The sequence below is a fragment of the Oncorhynchus masou genome, chromosome 31, assembly GCF_036934945.1.
Source record: "Oncorhynchus masou masou isolate Uvic2021 chromosome 31, UVic_Omas_1.1, whole genome shotgun sequence".
Lineage (NCBI taxonomy): Eukaryota > Metazoa > Chordata > Actinopteri > Salmoniformes > Salmonidae > Oncorhynchus > Oncorhynchus masou.
The window spans coordinates 11941271-11965965 of NC_088242.1; the positions used below are offsets into that span (position 1 = coordinate 11941271).

The 24695-nt window shown below is 45.7% G+C and overlaps 1 protein-coding gene across 1 annotated transcript in view; it reads left to right on the forward strand.

The window, feature by feature from the left end:
- The window catches only part of LOC135523423 (dynein axonemal heavy chain 17-like), an 89270-nt gene that overhangs the window by 19252 nt on the left and 45323 nt on the right, over positions 1–24695 (forward strand). Inside the window, exons 33-54 of the mRNA XM_064950088.1 lie at positions 4395–4555; positions 4756–4912; positions 5025–5129; positions 5285–5442; positions 5624–5762; positions 5903–6130; positions 6640–6777; positions 6958–7090; positions 10008–10135; positions 10277–10425; positions 11900–12182; positions 12563–12736; positions 13894–14267; positions 14409–14511; positions 14679–14826; positions 15017–15108; positions 15322–15483; positions 15631–15795; positions 15970–16161; positions 16274–16540; positions 23960–24121; positions 24257–24490. Coding sequence (XP_064806160.1) covers positions 4395–4555; positions 4756–4912; positions 5025–5129; positions 5285–5442; positions 5624–5762; positions 5903–6130; positions 6640–6777; positions 6958–7090; positions 10008–10135; positions 10277–10425; positions 11900–12182; positions 12563–12736; positions 13894–14267; positions 14409–14511; positions 14679–14826; positions 15017–15108; positions 15322–15483; positions 15631–15795; positions 15970–16161; positions 16274–16540; positions 23960–24121; positions 24257–24490 — 3852 coding nt within the window. The remainder of the gene's footprint in view (positions 1–4394; positions 4556–4755; positions 4913–5024; positions 5130–5284; positions 5443–5623; positions 5763–5902; positions 6131–6639; positions 6778–6957; positions 7091–10007; positions 10136–10276; positions 10426–11899; positions 12183–12562; positions 12737–13893; positions 14268–14408; positions 14512–14678; positions 14827–15016; positions 15109–15321; positions 15484–15630; positions 15796–15969; positions 16162–16273; positions 16541–23959; positions 24122–24256; positions 24491–24695) is intronic.

Here is a 24695-nt window from a genome sequence, read left to right on the forward strand (position 1 = left end):
GAGTACTACTTTAAGTGCTCCTTAGCACGACTTGATCTATTTTCATGTTAAACTGTTCACAGGTGTGACATGAGGTTACAATGCCGAGCACATGTTTTCAGCTTTCGTCTTCTGTGTTGGCTGACTTCGCCAAAAGGAACGTTTTCACTTCAGGCAAGAATTTGCTTTTATGCTTTTTCTTACCATTGTCTCCTTTGGTAGCTAGCGTCACATGGCTTGGCTAGCTTAGCTGCAAGGCTTAGCTAACCTGGCTAGCTCGCCACAAGGCTTGCTATGCTACCGACTAGTTTTCTACCTGGAAGGGTAAAATTAATAGCTTTCTCTCTCACTAAGCTCAACCCACTACCGTGCCGCAGTGACTAGATCGACGTCCTAGCTTCACTGCTTATTGGTAGAGAGCCATGCTTTTGTTCGTCGCAAGACCAGCAAAGTGTTAGCTTCCTTTGGCTAACATTGTGCTAACTAGCTAGGCTACTTACCCACGAGGTGAACGCTAGCTATGTTTCACTTTTTTTCGGATTAGGTGTTTTCTGGAGCCATGGAGCCTGCTAACTCGACCCAAGGAGTACCGAGCAAGGCCCCTGCCCGAGCAGGGTCAACCATATCAGGCAAAGACACGCACACCTTGGATTTTGTCTGCCTGGGTCTCGAACACTCGCAAGCAATGTTCGATTACCCCCAGTCCACTCCCCTCTCGCACCGTCCCAGGCAAGCAACTCCTTCCAGCTATCCCAGCTTGCGTGGCGGAAGCCAAATGTAATTGGGACAAACCCCAAACTAGATGAACTTCACAGGGTGGTGAAAGTGCATGATTATCGATGCTTGGCTGCCGTTTGACAAATACAAATAATCTCTCTCTTTTGTCCATAATAATCTCGTCATGTAGGCTATACGTGCGCTCTAGCCAACAGCGAGCAGACTGTATCTGCACGTGCCAATACCAGAGTGGGCACATTCACTATGTAACATTTATTGTGAGAAAACCATCAGTAGAATTGAAAATGTGATGGAAACTTTTTTTAAACTTTTTTTTTTTTTCGGGAAAGAAAATGTAAAGGAGCACTACGTCATCACGCATAGCCTTTCATCTGCAACAAGTCAATTTGATGGAAACACATCTCTGGTGGGAAAATGTACGTATTGTTTTTATGTGGATTTTAGAATATTCTCATGAAAATCTGTCGCAAATTGGATGGAAACCTAGCTAGAGTCTGCCCAGATGAATCCAGGTAAAAGCTATGATCCATTATTGATGTAACTTGTTAAATTCACTTCAATCAATGTAGATGAGGAGACAGGCTAAAGAATGATTTTTAAGCCTTGAAACAATTGAGACATGGATTGTGTATGTGTGCCATTCAGAGGGTGAATGGGCAAGACAAAAATGTAACCGTACTCGACTAAACTGTACTGTATGGTACAGTACTGCACACTACTCAGGGCTTGACATTAACTTTTTTAGCCACTTGTCATTCGGACAAGTATGACAGATTTTTTACTTGCCCCCCCCACCCTCCAAAAAGCCTACCACCATCATCCAAAAGCATGACTACAGTACATAGGAGGAAACTGAAATAATTTAGCCGAGGCGCAGATGGAAAAAGTGACACTGTCACGCCCTGATCTGTTTCACCTGTCCTTGTGATTGTCTCAACCCCCTCCAGGTGTTGCTGATTTTCCCCCGTGTATTTATCCCTGTCTCTCTGTGCCAGTTCGTCTTGTATGTTTTTCCAAGTCAACCAGCAGTTTTCCCGTTCTCCTGGTTTTTGCTGTTCTCCTTTTTCTAGTTCTTCCGGTTTTGACACTTGCCTGTTTCTGGACTCTGATCCCTCCTGCCTGACCATTCTGCCTGCCTTGACCACGAGCCAGTCTGCCACTCTGTACCTCCTAGACTCTGTACCCTCCTGCCTGACCATTCTGCCTGCCTTGACCACGAGCCTGTCTGCCACTCTGTACCTCCTAGACTCTGTACCCTCCTGCCTGACCATTCTGCCTGCCTTGACCACGAGCCTGTCTGCCACTCTGTACCTCCTAGACTCTGTACCCTCCTGCCTGACCATTCTGCCTGCCTTGACCACCAGCCTGTCTGCCACTCTGTACCTCCTGGACTCTGATCTGGTTTTGACCTTTTGCCTGTCCACAACCATTCTCTTGCCTACACCTTTGGATTAATACACATTGTAAGACTCCAACCATCTGCCTCCTGTGTCTGCATCTGGGTCTCACCTTGTGTCATGATAGACACAGTCAAAGAGCCCATCATCATGGGCTGCAGAGCAACTCTGCTGTCCTCAGAACTGCATAATTATAAATTAATTTGCATTTTTTTCCTCCTCTCTTTTACATTTTTTTTAAATATCACCTTTATTTAACCAGGTAGGCCAGTTAAGAACAAGTTTTCATTTACAACTGCGGCCTGGCCAAGATAAAGCATAGCAGTGCGACAAAAACAGAGTTACACATGTGATAAACAAACGTACAGTCAATAACACAATAGAAAATCAGTATACAGTGTGTGCAAATGAAGTAAGGAGGTAACGCAATAAATAGGCCGTCGAATTAATAATAGGTGTCGAAATAATTCCACTTTAGCAATTAACACTCCTATTAGGCCTAGGCTACGATATTTGTTGTAGGTAGGTTGCACATTGCTAGAATAATATGGCAATAGGCCTAGGCCAACTACGTAGTTATTTCATAAGCTTTCCTTTAACATTTGGGCTTATGCAACAATAAGACAACAGAGTTTCCGTGATATAAAAATAGACTTTGGCTATTGGCCCAGATCATTTGGGAGAGAGAAAAAACCCACAAGGTATTTTCTGACCAGATATTTTGCGCTGCTTTGGTGAGACTCTTAGCTCTGTCTACATTGTTCTCTTGCTTTGTGTAAATATAACATATTTATTGAAATAGGCTATAGCAAATAGGAATATAGGCAATTCACTCAATGTCAACCATGCCCTGCTGTGCGCTGTAGCAGCGCCGCTGCCTGATCCTATTCTGATCTAAGTAACTGTTTGATATTGTGATTTTTTTTACTTGTCCATTCAGACAAATTAAATCTATATTCTGGTTGTCCGACTATTTTTTTAACTTGCCCTGGACAAGTGGACAAGCCTTAATGTCGAGTCTTGCTACTGTACTGTGCTGTACTATACTGTGCTGTTCAAACTTGGGAAACATAGACGTCTATGATTGGTTCAGATTTGGTCCAGTCCGTAGTGGCCTTAATTCGACCCAAAAAAAGACATCTATGATTGGTTCAGATTTGGTCCGGTCTGGACTGGCCTTGCTCCTTGAACTTCCCATTCTCATGCGTTCGCTCTCAAGGCAGACGGAGGGAATCGAATCTAACCCCTGAGTGTGCCCTTTGTGCCATGGCCCTCCCCCCGGCACTAGTTCAAGCACTAGGGGAAGGCATCGTCCATCTCAGTAGTACCTCTTGGCCTACTGAGGATGAGAACGGATGAGAAACGCTGGGTGTCTGGACTGTGGTGACTTCCATCCAACTCTATGTCCTGGGTGCCTCCCTGGGAGGGAAGGTCCCTCACTCGTCAACGGTTATCACATTGGATTGTGGAAGCTATTAGATTGGCCTATAATAGCAAGGGGTTACAGCTTCCGAAAGGCCTGGGGGCTCACTGAATCAGAGGTATAGCTACATCTAGAGCACTGTTCAAGGGCATCTCCTTGCAGGAGATTTGCAATGTGGCTTGTTGGGCATCCCCTCATACTTTTATGAGGTTCTACTGGCTAGACGTCACTGCGCGTTCTTTGGTGCGTAGTGTTCTCAGTGTCGGGGCCTCTGAGGGTTGATACGATGAGACTATCTGGCTTCGGAAAGAGAGCACATTTGCGATATGGGAGTTGGCCATATCCCACGTGAGATATCGAAACAAATAATTGAAAGATAATTTAAGATTATTTGCGTAACCCTGGTTCTCTGATATTATGAGTGAGATATCTCACCGCATTCCCCTACTTGCAAGAGTGTGAGGAAGTTCGGCATGCTCGAGAATGACCAGAGGGCGGGCGAGTTGTTGTTCACCACTCTTGTTCACCACTCAGAGGTCTCTGGTGTTTTGACTAGGGTCTCTGGTGTTTTGACTAGGGTCTCTGGTGTTTTGACTAGGGTCTCTGGTGTTATGACTAGGGTCTTTGGTGTTTCGACTAGGGTCTCTGGTGTTATGACTAGGGTCTCTGGTGTTATGACTAGGGTCTCTGGTGTTTTGACTAGGGTCTCTGGTGTTATGACTAGGGTCTCTGGTGTTATGACTAGGGTCTCTGGTGTTTTGACTAGGGTCTCTGTGGTTTTGACTAGGGTCTCTGGTGTTTTTACTGGGGTCTCTAGTGTTTTGACTATATGCTCTGTCTCTGTCTTTTTGTTCCAGATTGATAACGTCGGGGCGTTCATGTGGCAGTCTCAGCTGAGGCATCGCTGGGACGACCATAACAAGCACTGCTTCGCTAACATCTGTGATGCCCTGTTCAGATACTCCTACGAGTATCTGGGAAACACCCCACGATTGGTCATCACCCCTCTGACTGACAGGTGCACAGACCAATCACAGCTCAGCTCATATGAGTTCTATCTAATCCATCAAAATATATATTTTCACATTTGATCTTGACAGGATGTTACCAAAATACTAATTTTGTCCCAAAAATGACAAACTGACATAATGTCTCACTCCGTTCTGTTCAGTTCTGTTGTGTGAGCGATCATGTAAAGAGTTTCTGTCTCTCCCCCAGGTGTTACATCACTCTGACCCAGTCTCTCCATCTCATCATGGGCGGGGCTCCGGCCGGCCCTGCCGGTACCGGGAAGACCGAGACCACCAAGGACTTGGGCCGAGCCCTCGGCATCATGGTCTATGTATTCAACTGCTCTGAGCAGATGGATTACAAGGTGAATCTGTTGCTCAGACTTCTTATATTGCCAAAAAATCTCATCTTATTCAAGCATACAATAGATTCTGCTGTGGTTTCTGATTGGGCCTCATGTTGTCCTGTCTTTCCAGTCTTGTGGAGACATCTATAAGGGTCTGGCTCAGACTGGGGCCTGGGGCTGCTTTGACGAGTTCAACCGAATCTCTGTGGAGGTGTTGTCTGTCATCGCTGTACAGGTAAGTTATGCCTCTCTTTCTATACCACAAACCTTGATCGTGATCTCCCCCCCCTCTCGTTCTTTCCCCCATCTCACTCCCTCCTCTCTCTCTCTCTATCTCTCTCTCTCTCTCTCTCTCTCTCTCATGGTGACACTGACCCTACTCCCCCTCAGGTGAAGTCTGTTCAGGACGCTATCAGAGATAAGAAGATCATCTTTAACTTCCTGGGTGAGACCATCAAGCTGATCCCCACCGTGGGAGCCTTCATCACCATGAACCCGGGATACGCCGGCCGTGCAGAGCTACCGGAGAACCTCAAGGCTCTGTTCAGGTACCATACACATAGTGGATCTTTCTCTCTGCCTGTCTATCTCACAAACTCTCTCCATCTGTCAGCCTCACCATCTCTTTATCTTATTTCTCCCTCTTTTTTGCAGACTGTTTCTCTCTGTCACTGTCTCTTTCTCTCTTGCCCTGACTTGTCTTCATACCTGAGTGTCTCTCTCCTGTAGGCCATGTGCCATGGTGGTGCCGGACTTTGAGTTAATCTGTGAGATCATGTTGGTGGCTGAAGGCTTCATTGACGCCAGAGTCCTGGCCAGGAAGTTCATCACCCTCTACACCCTCTGCAAAGAGCTGCTTTCCAAACAGGTACAGTAGCTACCTCACTGCTTTAATACACTGTCACTCTCACCCTATTCACCCAGACTTGCTGTCTGCTCACAACCACAGAGATTTTACATTCTTACCATCTTCATATAGTTTCCTTTGTGTTGTGTTTGTGTGTACAGGACCACTATGACTGGGGTCTTCGTGCCATTAAGTCTGTGTTGGTGGTGGCCGGCTCTTTGAAGAGAGGAGACCCGGGTCGCCCGGAGGACCAGGTCCTGATGAGAGCTCTAAGAGACTTCAACGTCCCCAAGATCGTGATGGACGACTCGCCTGTGTTCCTGGGACTGATTGGAGACCTGTTCCCTGCTTTGGATGTCCCCAGGAAGAGAAACCTGGACTTTGAGAAGGTCGGACACGCACAAACACACACACACACATACACACACTTGCCTCTCCTTAACTAGACAGAACACAGGACAGAGGTGGGAAGGGCAGAAGTAACATGAGCACTCAAATAAATGTACACCTGTGTTTATACAGTATCTATCTATCATCTGAAGTAAAAAACGGTTGTCTTTGTTAGAAAAGTCGTTTCTGATGCTACAGATGTAGGATCGTAATTGATCACCCTGTTGCAGGAGAACTTTTATGCAATGCAGGAAATGTAAAACTTGTAGTGTATTTGTGGTTTAAAAAGGCTTCTGAAATTTGTAATTTCTACATAGAAATTTCAGACTTGATTTTCCCTTACAAAAAATGTATCAGCCTCTACAACAAAATGTCCATTCATTATAATCCACATAATAATTCCAATTTCCTGATGCTTCAGGATTATTTTCCTTGCTGTAGCGAACTGCCTCAAATTAACATCTTACATCTGTAACTGAGGTATTTGTTGTGTGGGTGTGCATCTCAGGTAGTGAAGAAGTCAGTGCTGGACCTGAATCTGCAGGCGGAGGACAGTTTTATTCTGAAGGTGGTTCAGCTGGAAGAGCTGCTGGCCGTCCGACACTCCGTCTTCATCATCGGCAATGCCGGCACCGGCAAGTCCAAGGTACCATAAATCCTCATCCCTCTAACATCTATTGTGCTTTTCTGACTCCAGTTGTCTGGGAAGAGTCTGCATTTCAAATGCACTAAAAAGGGAATAGGGTGCCATTCTATAGGGTGCCATTTTGGATAGAGCCAAATGTTCTGTTTGGTTAGAAGCCAAACTATTGAGTTGTGTCTCCAGGTGATGCGCTCGTTGAATAAGACCTATCAGACCATGAAGAGGAAGCCGGTGATCGTGGATCTGGACCCCAAGGCTGTCACCTGTGACGAGCTGTTTGGCATCATCAACCCTGCCACCCGAGAATGGAAGGACGGTACGATGGAACGAGATAGGCTAAAATATAGTTGAAACGTGTAGTCAATGAAGCCCTAACAACACAATAAGTCAAGCAGCTTTGCATCTGGACTTCTCTCTCTATTTCGAGCCACAATGCCCCATCTGTACAACCTGAGTTAATAGTGTTTTTGAGTAATGTTGCATGGTATACCGGTACCACATTAATATCACGGTACTAAAACGTCATGATACTTATGATACCAATATTTTAGAATACTGTAGTACCGTTTCATATGATACTACCGACTTTAACATCCCTACCGATCTACAGAACATACTGGCGTCTGTTATAAAATGTTTATGAAATCAGTTTTGTTTATGCAGTCAGTTGAATTTAAGCAACAGCCACTAGTGTCTTCTATGCGCATGTCCAATAATATCCACTTCACTTTCATGTGCATATCACGTGTGGCAGCTATAATCAATCAGCCTCATCCCCTACCAGCCCTCACTCACCTGCTTCTCTCCATTCGCTCTTCACATCCCCTACCAGCCCTCACTCACCTGCTTCTCTCCATTCGCTCCTCACATCCCCTACCAGCCCTCACTCACCTGCTTCTCTCCATTCGCTCTTCACATCCCCTACCAGCCCTCACTCACCTGCTTCTCTCCATTCGCTCTTCACATCCCCTACCAGCCCTCACTCACCTGCTTCTCTCCATTCGCTCTTCACATCCCCTACCAGCCCTCACTCACCTGCTTCTCTCCATTCGCTCTTCACATCCCCTACCAGCCCTCACTCACCTGCTTCTCTCCATTCGCTCCTCACATCCCCTACCAGCCCTCACTCACCTGCTTCTCTCCATTCGCTCTTCACATCCCCTACCAGCCCTCACTCACCTGCTTCTCTCCATTCGCTCTTCACATCCCCTACCAGCCCTCACTCACCTGCTTCTCTCCATTCGCTCTTCACATCCCCTACCAGCCCTCACTCACCTGCTTCTCTCCATTCGCTCTTCACATCCCCTACCAGCCCTCACTCACCTGCTTCTCTCCATTCGCTCTTCACATCCCCTACCAGCCCTCACTCACCTGCTTCTCTCCATTCGCTCTTCACATCCCCTACCAGCTCTCACTTACCTGCTTCTCTCCATCCGCTCTTCACATCCCCTACCAGCCCTCACTCACCTGCTTCTCTCCTGAATGGAACCAAAGCGCAGCGTGGAAAGTGTTCATGATTTTTAATACTGAACTCCGACAAAACAACAAAATACAAAACCGAATGTAAAGTTCTGCAGGGCAAGACAGCAACTATGTTAAAACAACATCCCACAATCTAAGGTGGGAAAAAGGGCTGCCTAAGTATGATCCCCAATCAGAGACAACGAATGACAGCTGCCTCTGATTGGAAACCATACCCATTGTTTGGGGTTTTGTGGTGCCATCAAAGAAATAGAAAAACTAGAATGCCCACTAAAAATCACACCCCGACCTAACCAAAAAGAGAAATAAAAAGGCTCTCTCTAAGGTCAGGGCGTGACAGTACCCCCCCAAAGGTGCGGACTCCGGCAAAACCTGACTACATGGAGGAGGGTCCAGGTGGGCATCTAGCCTCGGTGGCGGCTCTGGTTCAGGATGTAGACCCTGCTTTGCTTGCTGATCCCTCCACTTCTGTGGAGCCATATTGTGGAGCCACTTCTGTGACCATATTACCAGAGGTCTTGTTTCTAGCCTAAACGGTTCAATGTGACCCATATTACCAGAGGTCTTGTCTCTAGCCTAAACGGTTCAATGTGACCCATATTACCAGAGGTCTTGTCTCTAGCCTAAACGGTTCAATGTGACCCATATTACCAGAGGTCTTGTCTCTTGCCTAAAAGGTTCAATGTGACCCATATTACCAGAGGTCTTGTCTCTAGCCTAAACGGTTCAATGTGACCCATATTACCAGAGGTCTTGTCTCTAGCCTAAACGGTTCAATGTGACCCATATTACCAGAGGTCTTGTCTCTAGCCTAAACGGTTCAATGTGACCCATATTACCAGATATGCCTTTTTTTCTATCGGGATTTGTATGCATTTTATATCAGTTCACAAACCATGTCGCGGAGCGTTTTAAACTAATCCTGGGTCGCTAATTATTGGTTTGATAACAAACAACGTTGTTCAGCCATATTAGCTAGCTAGCTAACAACCTTGTAACTTGACAGTAGGTTTAGGTAAATTTGATGGGCACAGGAAGAAAGGAAAAGGGTCTGCTACTCATGAGATGTGCTTCAAAAGGTAGGATTCATATAGGCCTAATGGAAGCCTAAACTATATGAAAAATCTATTTCTTTCTGGTGCACCTTAAATTCTGTTTGGTGCCTAACATATTAAAAGTTGCGAGCAGTGTGTGTTGTGTGTTTTTACGAGAGTGAGGGAGACAGAGACAGTGTGTGTGTCTGTGTTAACTGAAGAGTAAACAAGGTTTCATGCAGTGTTCTCCCCTTACTGACACAATGACATGCAGAGCATTATGCATATATCTCACAGGAGGTTGGTGGCAGACACACACAAACACAGCCTCCACTGATGTACTGTTTACTCCTTCCTCCCATTCCTCCAGCCAAATCACAGCTAGGCCTTTGCAAATATTAGCAATCAGCCATTCTATGCAGTATTCTATTATACACTGATCAGTGTGACGTTAAATTCAATGTGTTGTATTGAGTCGAAGTGTACATTTCAGTGAGAAGTTTTTGGAGAACGTTTATAAAACGTGAACAAGTGTCGGGGGAAGGGGCGAGCAGGATGCTAGGCCACTGATTTCTTTCCACCGTGGTATCGTGATACTACTTGATATCGTGATACTTGGCCTGGTATCATATCATTTGTAAAATGTTGATATCGTGACAAGCCTATTTTTGAGTCTGTCTGGTTGTTGTGTAATGTTGTGTGCCACGCTGGTTGCAGGTCTTTTCTCCTGTGTGATGAGAGATTTGGCCCTCATCAGCCATGACGGGCCCAAGTGGATTGTACTGGACGGAGACATCGACCCTATGTGGATCGAATCCCTCAATACTGTCATGGACGACAACAAGGTCTGTGTGTGTTTGTGCACCTTGACCTCAGGGTGATCTGGAACACCTCCAGGTTGGGGATTTTGGTAGCGAGGTGAGACAGAGAAGGCTTGTGTGTGTATGTTTGTATGGTTCTAACCCCGTGTGTGTGTGTCTGTGTAGGTGTTGACTCTGGCCAGTAACGAACGCATCCCTCTTAACTCCACCATGCGTCTGGTGTTTGAGATTAAGGACCTGCGGACGGCCACTCCAGCCACCGTGTCCCGGGCTGGAATCCTCTTCATCAACTCTGCTGACCTGGGATGGAGCCCGTCAGTACCTCCCTACACATACACTATATATACAAAAGTATGTGTACACCCTTTCAAATGAGTGGATTCGGCTATTTCAGCCATACCTGTTGCTGACAGGTGTATAAAATCGAGCACACAGTCAATTCATCCCCATAGACAAACATTGGCAGTGAAATCAGCAGTGAAACGCGTTCTCTTGAGATCATGCTTCACCATCTGGCAGTCCGACGGATGAATCTCGGTTTGGCGGATGCCAGGAGAACACTACCTACCCGAATGCATAGTGCTCACTGTAAAGTTTGGTGGAGGAGGAATAATGATCTGGGGCTGATTTGCATGGTTTGGGCTAGCCCCTTAGTTCCAGTAAAGGGGAATCGTAATGCTACAGCATACAATGACATTCTAGACAATTCTGTGCTTCCAACCTTGGCTACAGTTTGAGGAAGGTCCTTTCCTGTTTCAGCATGACAATTCTCCCCTGCACAAAGACAGGTCCATAAAGAAATGGTTTATCGAGATTGGTGTGGAAGAACTTGACTGGTCTGTACAGAGCCCTGACCTCAAACCCATTGACCACCTTTGAGATGAATTGGAACGCCGACTGCGACATAATCACCCAACATCAGTGCCTGACCTCACTGATGCTCTTGTGGCTGAATGTAAGTCTCTGCTGCAATGTTCTAACATCTAGTGGAAAGCCTTCCCAGAAGAGTGGAGGCTGTTATAGCAGCAAAGGTGGGACCAACTCCATATTAATGCCCGTGATTTTGGAATGAGATGTTCGACGAACAGGTGTCCACATACTTTTGGTCATATAGTGTACATTAAATCGAACACCTCGGTGGTGTCCCGTATGACACCCTATTCCCTATATAGTGCACTACCTTTGAACAGGGACAATTGGACACGTTAGGGTTGGTGTCAATTACAATTTCATTTGAAATTCCAATGAAATTCTTGAATTCACTCATGAAGTGGAGAATTTATGTTGAATTCAATTAGAATTTCAATAATCTTCAAGTTATAGAATTGGAATTCAAGTTTGATTTGGAATTGTAAAAATAATAATATTTGGAATTGATTTGAATTGGAATTCAATATTTGTACATTTTCCAGTTGATGGAATTAATGCATTTAGTATAAGAAATGGACTGCAATTTGTATTTCTATAGTTCCAGTATAGCTATGCTGACTGAACAGTGACATGATCTGCCTAAAAGCCTGAAGGAATTGAATTCTAATTGGAATTTGGGAAATTGTTGGGGATAATATTTAATTGGGAATTTAATTATTGGAATTTACCTAACATTGGAATTCAGAGGAATTGAATTATCTCTGAATTCAAAGTCTGACCTGGAATTTGAGTTTAATTAAATGGAATTTACAGGGAAAGAGAATTTAATAAGAATCCATTAATTTGTGGAATTAACCCCTAACCTGCAACACATATTTATTGACCTGAGTGACCATGTCTGTTATGGTGTTCCTTCAGGGTGGTGACCAGCTGGATCGAGAAGCGAGAGGTCCAGTCAGAGAAAGCCAACCTGTTCATCCTGTTTGACAAGTACCTGCCTACCTGTCTGGAGAAGCTCAAGTTCGGCTTCAAGAAAATCACTCCTATCCCAGAGGTCACACTGGTCCAAACCCTGCTCCACTTCATGGAGTTTCTACTGGTGCCTGAGAACACCCCGCCCGACTCCAACAAAGAACTCTACGAGCTCTACTTTGTGTTCGCCTGCATCTGGGCCTTCGGAGGGGCCATGTTCCAGGACCAGGTAGCTACCCCCTCAGGACTATGTTCATCCTCAAGGGGTGCAGGGTTCTCCCCAAATACTGTAAGAGGGGTGCTGGCCACCTTGTGGACTATGTAGAATAGAAATAAAGTAAAAAGATTGCAGATAGTGGCAGTTACAGGTGTTTAAAAACGCTAAAATCTCTTGAGTCCAAAGGGGGTCACTGCATCCCTCTAGGGCCCTGGTCAAAAGTAGTGCACTATATAGGGGATAACATGCAATTTCAGAGGCAGCCAGGGTAATATTTTCACTGTGTGAAATTCAGACTTTCCATGAACAAGTGAAGGAAAGTGACAGTCAGATTCTGCTAAGTTCAGACTAACTTCTCTCTCTCTGTCTGTGTGTGTGTGTTTGGTCGGTAGCTGACAGACTACCGTGTGGAGTTCAGTAAGTGGTGGGTGAATGAGTTCAAGACCATCAAGTTCCCATCTGCAGGGACTGTGTTTGACTACTACATCGACAGAGACTCCAAGAAGTTCCAGCCCTGGACGGAGTTAGTCCCCAAGTTCCAGCTGGATCCAGACCTCCCACTGCAGGTCAGAGTCCTGTCTGTCTGCCTAGCAACTCACCCAATTAATGAATGACACGGTGGACTAACTCTTAGCTTCCAAGACTCTTAGGACATTGTAGTTTGTCTTTGTTAGGAGGTGCTCTGCAACAGTGTTGTAGTAAGACGTTTCTCTCAAATAAATTGGGATTTTGGAGAGTTAATTGAGCTGACAGCCATTTTGCGTTGTTTCGCTTTGGTTCAGTCATCAATCTAGCAAGAGGGCAATATTTTGTTGATGTAGTAGTGTGTGTCCCCCACCCCTAGAAAGCTATGACCTTTGGCTTTCACCTGGAATAGTTTATTTATGTCTGCCCAAAAAACACTTTTCAACCCATATGATCTAATACACAATAAAAGTGCAATAAAACATATAGAAATGTGATGATATGTGACCCGTTTCAGGAAACTAGGCGTATGTTGCAAGTCACGACTTCACAGGAGAGGGCTTATAATAAATAAAAACATGTGAATGAAAAGGCCTTTTCATACTTTCCTCAAAATTTGTTACATTTGTGAACGTCTAACATTTGGGCCATTTAAAAAGCATGTGTACCGCCTACAGACAAGGGGAGAAGGGCTATGTAAAGGGCTTGATTCTGTGGTTCTGAGCAAATGCAATGTGTCTGCCTCCGATGAAAAACAAATGTTTGACTTCCACACACAATTACTTCTTCACTTATTTTAGGTTTAAGAAAGTGTGTAGATCGCATTCTTTATCATAATGCTATGAAAGTTATGTATTTAGATCCGCCTGCCTGAGACACATTCAACGATTGCTTTGCCATGTCTGTGGCATGAAGCAGCTGAGCTGGATAAATGTTTTTCTAAGGACTGCCCTTTTGATGTAATGTTGCAGTGAAGTGGAATAAATCGATGTAATGATGCAGTCAAACACCAGAGGGAGGCAAATACAAGTTTATTTGACAGAGGACATTTACATGCTCCTAGGAAAGTCTGGATTGCTGTCTTCTGACTTATAAAACAGTGAGAAATCAATCAAATAAGTAATGTAAACATCTACATGTTTTTTAAAGGAATTCTAGTGCCCGATTTCTGTGACAATCAGCTTAAGATAATTTTTAAGCACCAGATTCTGGAGAGTTATTCTGCTGACCTTTACTCTCTGTCTCCTGTTCCTCTCAGGCGTCTCTGGTTCACACGGCTGAGACCATCCGTATCCGCTACTTCATGGACAAACTGATGGAGAGGAAGTGTCCTGTGATGTTGGTGGGCAACGCAGGCAGTGGCAAGTCAGTCCTGATGGGAGACAAGCTCCGCAGCCTCAGCACTGATTACTATGTGGTCCAGTCTGTCCCCTTCAACTTCTACACAACCTCGGCCATGCTGCAGGCCATACTGGAGAAACCCCTGGAGAAGAAGGCAGGCCGGAACTACGGCCCCCCCGGCAGCAAGAGTCTCATCTACTTCATAGACGACATGAACATGCCTGAGGTCGACAAGTACTTCACTGTGGCTCCGCACACACTCATCCGCCAGCACATGGACCACGGACACTGGTACGATCACAGCCATTGACTAGTCAACCACTACACAACCACAACATAACTACAATCACTGTTTTGAACCCTCTATCTCTCTCTCCCTCTCTCCTCCTCTCTCCCTCCCTTTCATCCCCCTCTCCCTGCCTCCCATCCCAGGTATGACAGAGCCAAGCTGACTCTGAAGGACATCCATAACTGCCAGTACGTGGCCTGTATGAACCCTACAGCTGGCAGCTTCACCATCGACCCCCGACTGCAGGTACTCACCAGACTAACGCTAAACACAAGGCTGGAGAAGAAGCATAGTAGAAGAAACCTCTCTAGTCGTTCTGTTTTAGACTGCTCTTGACCCTCTGCATCCCATAGTTGCCTTATGTATGGTAATATACTGTAAACCTTCTCTCTCTCTCTCTCTCTCTCTCTCAGAGGCACTTCTGTGTCTTTGCGGTGAGTTTCCCAGGCCAGGACGCACTCCAAAGCATCTACAACTCCATCTTCTCCCAACATCTGGACATGAATGGCTTTCTCCCCGCCGTCAAGAAGTTCTGCTCTACGCTGGTCACCTCCGCAATCAGTAAGAACACTACCTAGAAACACTGAGCTAATCATCATGTCAAACTGAAAATGTAATGACTTAATTCAACATCTCATCCATCTAATTTTATGACATTGAACTAGTGTCAGAGATGGGGGATTATATAGGCCTACAGTATTTTCCCTGTTTCCATGTTCTTACCTGTCTGTGTGTATATTTTCTTCTCCAGTGTTCCACCAGAGGATCTCCACCTCCTTCCTTCCCACGGCAGTCAAGTTCCACTACGTCTTTAACCTCAGAGACCTCTCCAACATCTTCCAGGTAAACCCTTCTCCCTTACATCTATCTATATGATGGGCATCTTGATCATACATCATAAAGTTTGTTTGAGACACTTTGTTATGGATTACTGAGGAGAGGAAGGAGATATCTTGCTGTCTGTGTGTGTAAATGTGGTGAGAGTTCACCATCATGTTAGTGCCTGTGTGTGAGATGTTCAATTCGTCCCTCTTTGTCTCTCCTGTCTGCTGCCAGGGTCTTCTGTTCTCCATGCCAGAGTGTGTGAGGGCCCCTGCTGAGCTGGTGAGACTGTGGCTTCATGAGTGTGACCGTGTGTATGGAGACAAGCTGGTGGAGGAGAAGGACATGGTGCTGTTTGCCAAGATTGAGGGAGAGATCTGCAAGAAGTGCTTCGAGGTAAGACTTAACACACACACACACACACACACACACATATTGTCTGATATTGAGAAAAAATCTAAACTAATGTTGGAATAAAGTTATTCAATATTAACAGTAGATTTCTCATTGTCCATATTGGTGTGTATTTTCCTCTGTCTGCAGGAAATGGATGCAGGTTTCCTCTTTGAGAAGCCCAACATCTTTTGCCACTTTGCCCAAGGCATCGGCGAGCCCAAATACTTCCCTATTCCAGACTGGGTGGTTCTGAACAAGCTGCTACTGGAGGGCCTGGACAGCTACAATGAAGTCAACGCTGTCATGAACCTGGTAAATCCACTATGACACACTACAAAAGCAAATACCTTGTGTTGGCATTGCGTCATCACTGGATAGTACCCAGAGTAGTTAAAAACCTGATTGAGATGAAGAGAGAGTCTAGTCCTAGACCTTCCTGTTGTGACCCTGTTTGTGTGTGTGCGTGCATATGTGTTTGTTCTTCAGGTGCTGTTTGAGGATGCAATGTCCCATATCTGCCGTATCAACCGTATCCTGGAGTCTCCTCGCGGTAACGCCCTGCTGGTCGGGGTGGGCGGCAGCGGCAAGCAGTCTCTGTCTCGCCTCGCTGCCAGCATCGCCAACCTGGAGGTGTTCCAGATCACCCTGAGGAAAGGCTATGGCATCCCCGACCTCAAGGTGTGATGCTATGCTCTGGCCACCTGTTAACCTCTGTTAAGATGCTGACACACATCTCCCTTGCCCTCCTCTCTCCTCCTCTCCCCACCCTTCTCCCTCTGTCTCCTGGTAGTTGGACGTGGCTGCCCAGTACATGAAGGCTGGGGTGAAGAACATAGGGACGGTGTTCCTGATGACCGACAGCCAGGTGGCCGAGGAGGAGTTCCTGGTGCTGATCAATGATCTGCTGGCGTCGGGGGAAATCCCTGGTCTGTTCCAAGACGATGAGGTGGAGAACATCATTGTTGCCATGAGGAACGAGGTCAAGGCTGTGGGCCTGCCAGACTCACGCGAAAACTGCTGGAAGTTCTTCATCGACAGAGTCCGCAAACAGCTCAAGGTGATACTCAGTGTGGCCCGTCTGGCTTGTCATTGGGGGCTGTTGAGGGTTTTGGTCTGTATGTTCAGCAGCATTACAGAGGGGTCACCCAGCTAGCACATAACGTTCTGAGAACCATATGTTTCTTAGAGCTTGGTTAAAGCGTGCTTGTCAATCAATGAAATGTATTTATAAAGCCATTTTTACATCAGCAGATATCACAAAGTGTTTATACAGAAACCCAGCCTCAAACCCCAAAGAGAAGGAATGCAGATGTAGAAGCACAGTGGCTAGGAAAAACTCCTTAGAAAGGCAGGAATCTAGGAAGAAACCTAGAGAAGAACCAGGCCCTGAGGGGTGGCCAGTCCTCTTCTGGCTGTGCCCGGTGGAGATTATAAGAGTACATGGCCATTAAGGCCAGATCATTCTTTAAGATGTTCAAACGTTCATAGATGACCAGCAGTGTCAAATAATAATCACAGTGGTTATAGAGGGTGCAACAGGTCAGCACCTCAGAAGTAAATGTCAGTTGGCTTTTCAATGCCATGCATTCAGAGTAGTAGTGTGTATTGTGTTCGGTGAACAGGTCAGGATTCCATAGCCGCAGGCCGAACAGCAGAAACTGGAGCAGCAGCACAATATACTGGGTACGGGGACAGCCAGGAGTCATCAGGCCAGGTAGTCCTGAGGCATAGTCCTAGGGCTCAGGTCCTCTGGGAGGGGAGAGTTAGAGGGAGCATACTTAAGATCACACAGGACACCAGATAAGACAGGAGAATTACACCAGATAGGAAAGACTGACCCTAGCCCCCCGGCACATAGACTATTGCAGCATAAATAGTGGCGACTTACTACCCTGAGACAAGACGGAGTATAGCCCACGAAGATCTCCCCCACCACACGAGCCCGAGGGGGCGCAAAACCAGACTGGAAGATCGGTTTTACGGAATAGGAGAGCACCAGCAAGCCAGTGACTCAGCTCCTGTAATAGGGTCAGGGGCAGAGAATCCCAGTGGAGAGAGGGGAGCCGGCCAGGGAGAGACAGCAAGGGTGGTTTGTCACTCCAGTGCCTTGTCATTCACCTTCGCACCCCTGACTACACGCAATCACAGGACCTACTGAAGAAATGAGTCTTCAGTAAAGACTTGCAAATGTAATAAGATGGTCCAGGAAAATGAGGATTTTTTTAAAGATCCACAATATCGGTTCCACGGGACAAAACTAGATCCAGGGTATGATTGTGGCAATGCGTAGGTCTGGAGACATGTTGGACAAAACCCACTGAGTCGATGATGGCTCCGATAGCCTTTTGGAATGGGTCTGTGGACTTCTCCATGTGAATATTGAAGTCACCAAACTTTTTTATATTACATGCCATGACTACAAGGTGCGATAGGAATTCAGGGAACTCGGCGGGGAACACTATACGGTCCAGGAGGCTTTTAAACAGCAGCTATAAAAAGTGATTGAGTTGGCTGCATAGATTTCATGACTAGAAGCTCAAAATTCGAAAACAGTCTTTTTTTCTTGTAAATTGAAATTTGCTGTCATAAATGTTAGCAACACCTCCACCTTTGCGGGATGAGAGAGAGTCATATGGTCATTAGTGTAACCAGCAGGAGAGGCCTCATTTAACGCAGTAAATTCATCAGGCTTGAGCCATGTTTCAGTCAGGCCAATCACATCAGGTTTATGATCGGTGAAGGATCTAACATGAACTATTCCTATTTTAAGATATGAGGTATTATCACAATCTCTTTCAGTAATGGCTAACAGCCTGCTGCCTGCACCCTATCTCATTGTGGAGCTAGAGGAGTTAGAGCCTTGTCTATGTTGATAGATAAGATGAGAGCACCCCTCCAGCTAGGATGGATTGTGTCACTCTTTAGCAGGCCAGGCTTGGTCCTGTTTTTGGTGAGTCTCAGAAAGTGTTCCAGTTATCCACAAATTCGAAAAACTGTTTTCAACCAGCGATTTGTGTGAGTCGGGCTGTAAAACTCATCACTCCCCCTAACTGGGAGGGGGCCAGAGACAATTACTAGATATCAACACATCTTTCTAGCTAAGTTACACGCTCAAGTTATGTTGCACTTGGTGACCTATGAATGTTTAATCCTAACATTGTTGCTGCTGGCGTGGATAACAATATCCCTATAACATTTACACCAGTGTTCCCCAACTGGCAACCTGCGGGCCAAATTTGTTATCTGAGCTAAAACCAAAACTTTTTTTTGTGTGTGGAATTGTCATTGTTGGACATTAATGACTGTAAAAAAAACACCAGGAAATCAGCTCCAATTGATTTTAATTTAAGAAATCGGTTTCCAAGTATCAATAATCAATATCAATGTAATACTATAAAAAAATGTAAAAAACATGAGAAATAAGAAATACATTATATATACAAAAGTATGTGGACAACCCTTCAAATGAGTGGATTTGGCTATTTTAACCACCCCCGTTGCTGACAGGTGTATACATTCGAGGACACAGACATGTAATCTCCATAGACAAACATTGTCTGTATAGCCGATAGCCACGCTAGTGGCTCTTTTCTTAAAAGTTCAAACATGGTTACATTTAACTACATTTTTGGTAATATTCTAGGAGCGTTCTCCAAATGGTATGGCTTTGGAAATGTTCTCAAATAGTTCAGAGAACGTGAAGAAACAATGTGCTTCTGTGGGATTTTCTGTACTCCAGCAGAACTTTTCCTAGATATTTCCTCATGGTTCTATTTAAAGTCATGTTCTCAAATTGTTCAGAGAACACTGGCGGTCACACTGGTAGTTACAAGTCATGAAGGCAGTCAAATTCCACGTGACCTTTTAGTCATGGTAATTAGGCTTCTCAAAGCTCTGATGCTGCTGCAGTATAGTATTTAGTATTTGTAAATACAAGATTAAATCAAGATGGGTGACAATATTAGCCTATCACTTGTGAATTATATATTATCACCTGTGAATGATGCCCAGCATAAGAAACAATGCCTTTTTTTGCAACTTTTTCAAATCATAGTCGGATACCTCATGTAGCCTAGCCCATAGGCCAATATGTTTTAATAAGGTTTGTATCATGACTAAAGTGGCCAAGTAACGTTTGCTTTACAAGGGGTGTAGAGCCTAACTGGCATACATAAGCAGCACTTAAGTTTGGGGAAGATAACTTCCTCCATAAAAATGCACCTTTATAACAAAAGCATTGCATTTGCGGCCACTTTTGTTAATGTTGTTTTCCACTAATGGAAAATTTGCGCTTATAACCTACCTATTTCTGCGCTTATAATGTGAAGAAATAGCTTAATAGTTTATCAACATTTTAAGCTAAAAGTTCTGATCTGTTGTGTTAGCCCCATTGCGTAAATATTTTTTTGTTGATGCTAGTGGTTGTATTAATTTGGGATCTTATCGCATCCCACAACTGTCCCAGACTATGTTTGGAATAATTCTTTCTCGCAATTGCGTCCCTGATGTGTCTGTCTTCACTTGTAGCCTGTGAGAAATACCCGATCACGTGATGGAGCACGCAGCACTCAGGGAGAAGGGCACAAGGGCTACTGGCCGCAAAAGGCATGGATCTTTTAGGGTACATTACAGCCACACAAAGGAGATACCACCGTGAAATTCTAGGCATTATTAAGTGATTGTCAAATTGGGAATGAGTGACTAATGTAGTGTGCACAGCCTGTGCAAAACACAAAGCAGAGGTCATGCCTTTCAAGCGACTTTTTTCAAATCATCATTAGAGTTGCATCATGCAGCCTTACAATGTTTTAAACATTTAAAAAATATAGCCCAATGTAGAACAACTAAAGTTACATTAATAACTAAATTAAGCATATAGGAATACCTATTTATTTGTTAACCGCTCAAATCATTTGGAGAAAATATTCTTTCTATTTCATTTAGCTTTGTTCAATTGTATTCTTAACTATAAAATAATAATGGAATTCTAAGCAAATCTTGTTGTCACGTTCTGACCTTAGTTCTTTTGTTATGTCTTTGTTTTGGTATGGTCAGGGCGTGAGTTGGGTGGGTAGTCTATGTTCTTTTTTCTATGTTATGGTTTTATGTTTGGCCTGCTACTTTTCCCACCTGTGTGTTGTGGGTGATTATTTTCTGCGCTTTGGTCCTCCCCTTCTTCCACCGACGACCGTTACAGAATCACCCACCAAAAAAGGACCAAGCAGCGTGGTATCGGGCAGCAGCAGAAATCTCTGGACTCATGGACATGGGAGGAGATTCTGGACGGAGAAGGACCCTGGGCACAGGCTGGGGAATATCGCCGCCCCAAGGCAGAGTTGGAGGCAGCGAAAGCTGAGCGGCGGTGGTATGTATTGGGGGACACACACTGGGAGTATGGCTAAGTCAGGTAGGAGACCTGAGCCAACACCCCGTGCTTACCGTGGAGAGAGGTGGACCGGGCAGGCTCCGTGTTATGCCGTGGGGCGCACGGTGTCACCGGTGCGCAGGCATAGCCCGGTGCGTTACATCGCAGTGCCTCATATCGGCCGGGCTAGAGTGGGCATCGAGCCAGGTGCCATGAAGCCTCCGGTGGCAGCCCCACGCACCAGTCTGTCTCTCCGTCTCCTTCCCTCAGGTGTTCCCTCCTGTCCTGAGCTGCCAGAGTCTCCCGTCTGTCCTGAGCTGCCAGAGTCTCCCGTCTGTCCTGAGCTGCCAGAGTCGCCCGTCTGTCCTGAGCTGCCGGAGTCGCCCGTCTGTCCTGAGCTGCCGGAGTCGCCCGTCTGTCCTGAGCTGCCGGAGTCGCCCGTCTGTCCTGAGCTGCCGGAGTCGCCCGTCTGTCCTGAGCTGCGGGAGTCGCCCGTCTGTCCTGAGCTGCCGGAGTCGCCCGTCTGTCCTGAGCTGCCGGAGTCGCCCGTCTGTCCTGAGCTGCCGGAGTCGCCCGTCTGTCCTGAGCTGCCGGAGTCGCCCGTCTGTCCTGAGCTGCCGGAGTCGCCCGTCTGTCCTGAGCTGCCGGAGTCGCCCGTCTGTCCTGAGCTGCCGGAGTCGCCCGTCTGTCCTGAGCTGCCGGAGTCGCCCGTCTGTCCTGAGCTGCCGGAGTCGCCCGTCTGTCCTGAGCTGCCGGAGTCGCCCGTCTGTCCTGAGCTGCCGGAGTCGCCCGCCAGTCAGGAGCTGCCGGAGCCGTCCGCCTGTTTGGTGCTGCCGGCATCTCCCGTCCATTCAGGGCCGTCTGCTAGGGTCCCCAGTCCGAGGTCGGCGGCGAGGCAGGTGTCGTTCGTTGTCTCTGATTGAGAATCATACTTAGGTAGCCTTTTCCCACCTGTGTGGTGTGGGTGATTATTTTCTGTTTAGTGTGTTTTGCACCTGACGGAGCTGTTTCGGTTGTGCTTCTTTGTTTCTTTGTTTGATAGTGTTCAGTTTAAATAAATAACATGAACAAGTACCACGCTGCGCTTTGATCCTCACCTACTTCCACCGACGACCGTTACACTTGTCTGCTAAATGAACTAGTGTAGCCCACAGTCATTTGGCATAGCCAGATGAGGACCTAACATAAGGACAACTCAGAGTATTCTTCTGAAATAGACTACATTTTCTTCATTTCATGCTTCTTTAGACCTGTCTAAAATAAATAATGGATTTATTGTGAAGGTGAAGGCTATATTACATGGTTTTATTAGACTTTTTTTAAATGTAGTTGTTCCAAAGGTCAGCATCAGTGGATGTGTGATGATATATTAGTTTGTTAATTAATGGTGAATTACAGTGAGACCGACAGTTATTTGCTTGACAATCACCGGCTGACGAAATTGCGTGACCGCCACAGCCCTAGTGGTGCGGTCTACCCAACGCATCACCAGGGGCACACTGCCTGCCCTCCAGGACACCTACTGTACAGCACCCGTCACAGGAAGGCCAAAAAAGTAATCAAGGACATCAACCACCTGAGCCACTGCCTGTTCACCCCGCTACCATCCAGAAGGCGAGGTCAATACAGGTGCATCAAAGCTGGGACCAAGACTGAAAAACAGCTTATATCTCAAGCCCATCAGACTGTTAAATAGCCATCACTAGCCAGCCTCCACCCAGTACCCTGCCCTGAACTTAAGTCACTGTCACTAGCCGGCTACCACCCGGTTACTCAGCCCTGCACGTTAGAGGCTGCTGCTCTATGTACATAGTGTAATGAAACAGCAGGGAGCAGGTCTCGAATCCTCGATCTTCGAGCCCGATGTCCGGCGCGCTATCGACTGTGCCGCAAAAGCATGCTCAAGCGGCAGAATCGATTTCCGCACTCATTAACCCAGGGTCGTTACACTACTCCCTCCTTTCAAAGAGCGCGTCCTCACGCTAGCTTGCGACTCTACGTCTTACAGGAACGCGCTCACCGGCCAAGCACACGCACTGTCGTGGATGCAAGGTCCGATCACTTCTGGCACCAATGTAATGAAACAGCGGGGAGCAGGTCTCGAACCCTCGACCTTCGAGCCCGAGGTCTGGCGCGCTATTGACTGTGCCGCAAAAGCATGCTCAAGCAGCAGAATCGATTTCCGCCAGGGTAAACCCAGGGTCGTTACAATAGACATGGAATCACTGGTCACTTTAAATGGAACACTAGTTACTTTAATAATGTTTACATACTGTTTTACTAATTTTATATGTATATACTGTATTCTACTGTATTTTAGTCAATGCCACTCAGACATTGCTCATCCTATTATTTATATATTTCTTAATTCCATTATTTTACTTTTAGATTTGTGTGTATTGTTGTGAATTGTTAAATACTACTGCACTGTTGGCTACACTCACAATATCATCTGCTAAATATGTGTATGTGACAAATAAAATTAGATTTCACTAGATCCATGGATAGATAACAGAAGATCATAGGATTTTGGATTATCACTGATGCCGTGTCACAACAAATAAAATGCATGATTAATGCATGAGCAAATACATTTCCATGTGTCCTATCTGTGTTTGGAGTTCAAAAAAGTTTCCACAAAATAGTTAGGGATAGTGATGAGGTATTAAAAGTATTATTGAAACATTAAGTGAAAGGTTTAAGGAAGTTAGTTAAAAACCTCCAAATAACCTTTAGATTCCATTCTTAGAGTGTTAAAAAAAGTTCAATAATAACCATAAACATTTTGAGAATGTTTGCATAATGTTATTTAATTACCTTCAAATAATTTCCGTTCTCAGAGCGTTAATAAAACTTCCCAGGCAAACTTTCAGGGAACCAGAGTAAAACATTCAGAACCTCCCTGCAACCTAAAAATTAACCTTCCCAGATCAGGCTACATTTTCACTTCTGTTTTCAGAACATTTAAAAAGCGTTTAATTTTACCGGTCAGGAAACGTATGGCTTCATTGCCACAACCAATGTCAAACCAAAAACATACATTCCCACAACTTCCAAGGAACCAAATATGCTAGCTGGGTAAAGTGTGTGCGCTTGTGTGTCGTCCTGTAGGTGATCCTGTGTTTCTCTCCGGTGGGATCCACTCTGAGGGTGCGAGCCAGGAAATTCCCTGCCGTGGTCAACTGCACCTCCATTGACTGGTTCCACGAGTGGCCAGAGGAGGCGCTGGTGTCTGTCAGTTCTCGCTTCCTCTCCGAGACAGAGGGCATCATGGTGAGGAAGACACGTTATACACCCCTCGACCCCCTTCCAAAACAATACCTAGCCCCTTCCCTGAGTTGCCGCATGTAGACCCCTCATCTAGCTTTTACTGTATTCCTGTGTGTACGATTTTCTCTCTCCCCCCAGCCCGAGGTGAAGGACTCTCTGAGCCAGTTCATGGCCTTTGTCCATAAGACAGTGAATGAGATGTCCAAGTCCTACCTGCTGTCAGACCGTCGCTACAACTACACCACGCCGAAGACCTTCCTAGAGCAGATCAAACTCTACCAGAACCTCCTGGCCGTCAAGAGGAGCGAGCTGCTGTCCAAGATGGAGCGCCTGGAGAACGGATTAACCAAACTGGAGAACACCTCCGCTCAGGTCAGATATACAGTATACCACCACACACGCGGTCTGGGAGTTAGTTATCCACCTGCACTAAATGTAACACAAACAGGCTAATACATTTTATACTGTATCAATATCATATCTTAATTTTAAGATTTCTATATAATTTGTGCCCGTTCCATCTCTGTCCGACTGTGTTGGGAAAGCTACTCATTCAAATTAGTGGATTTAGCTATTT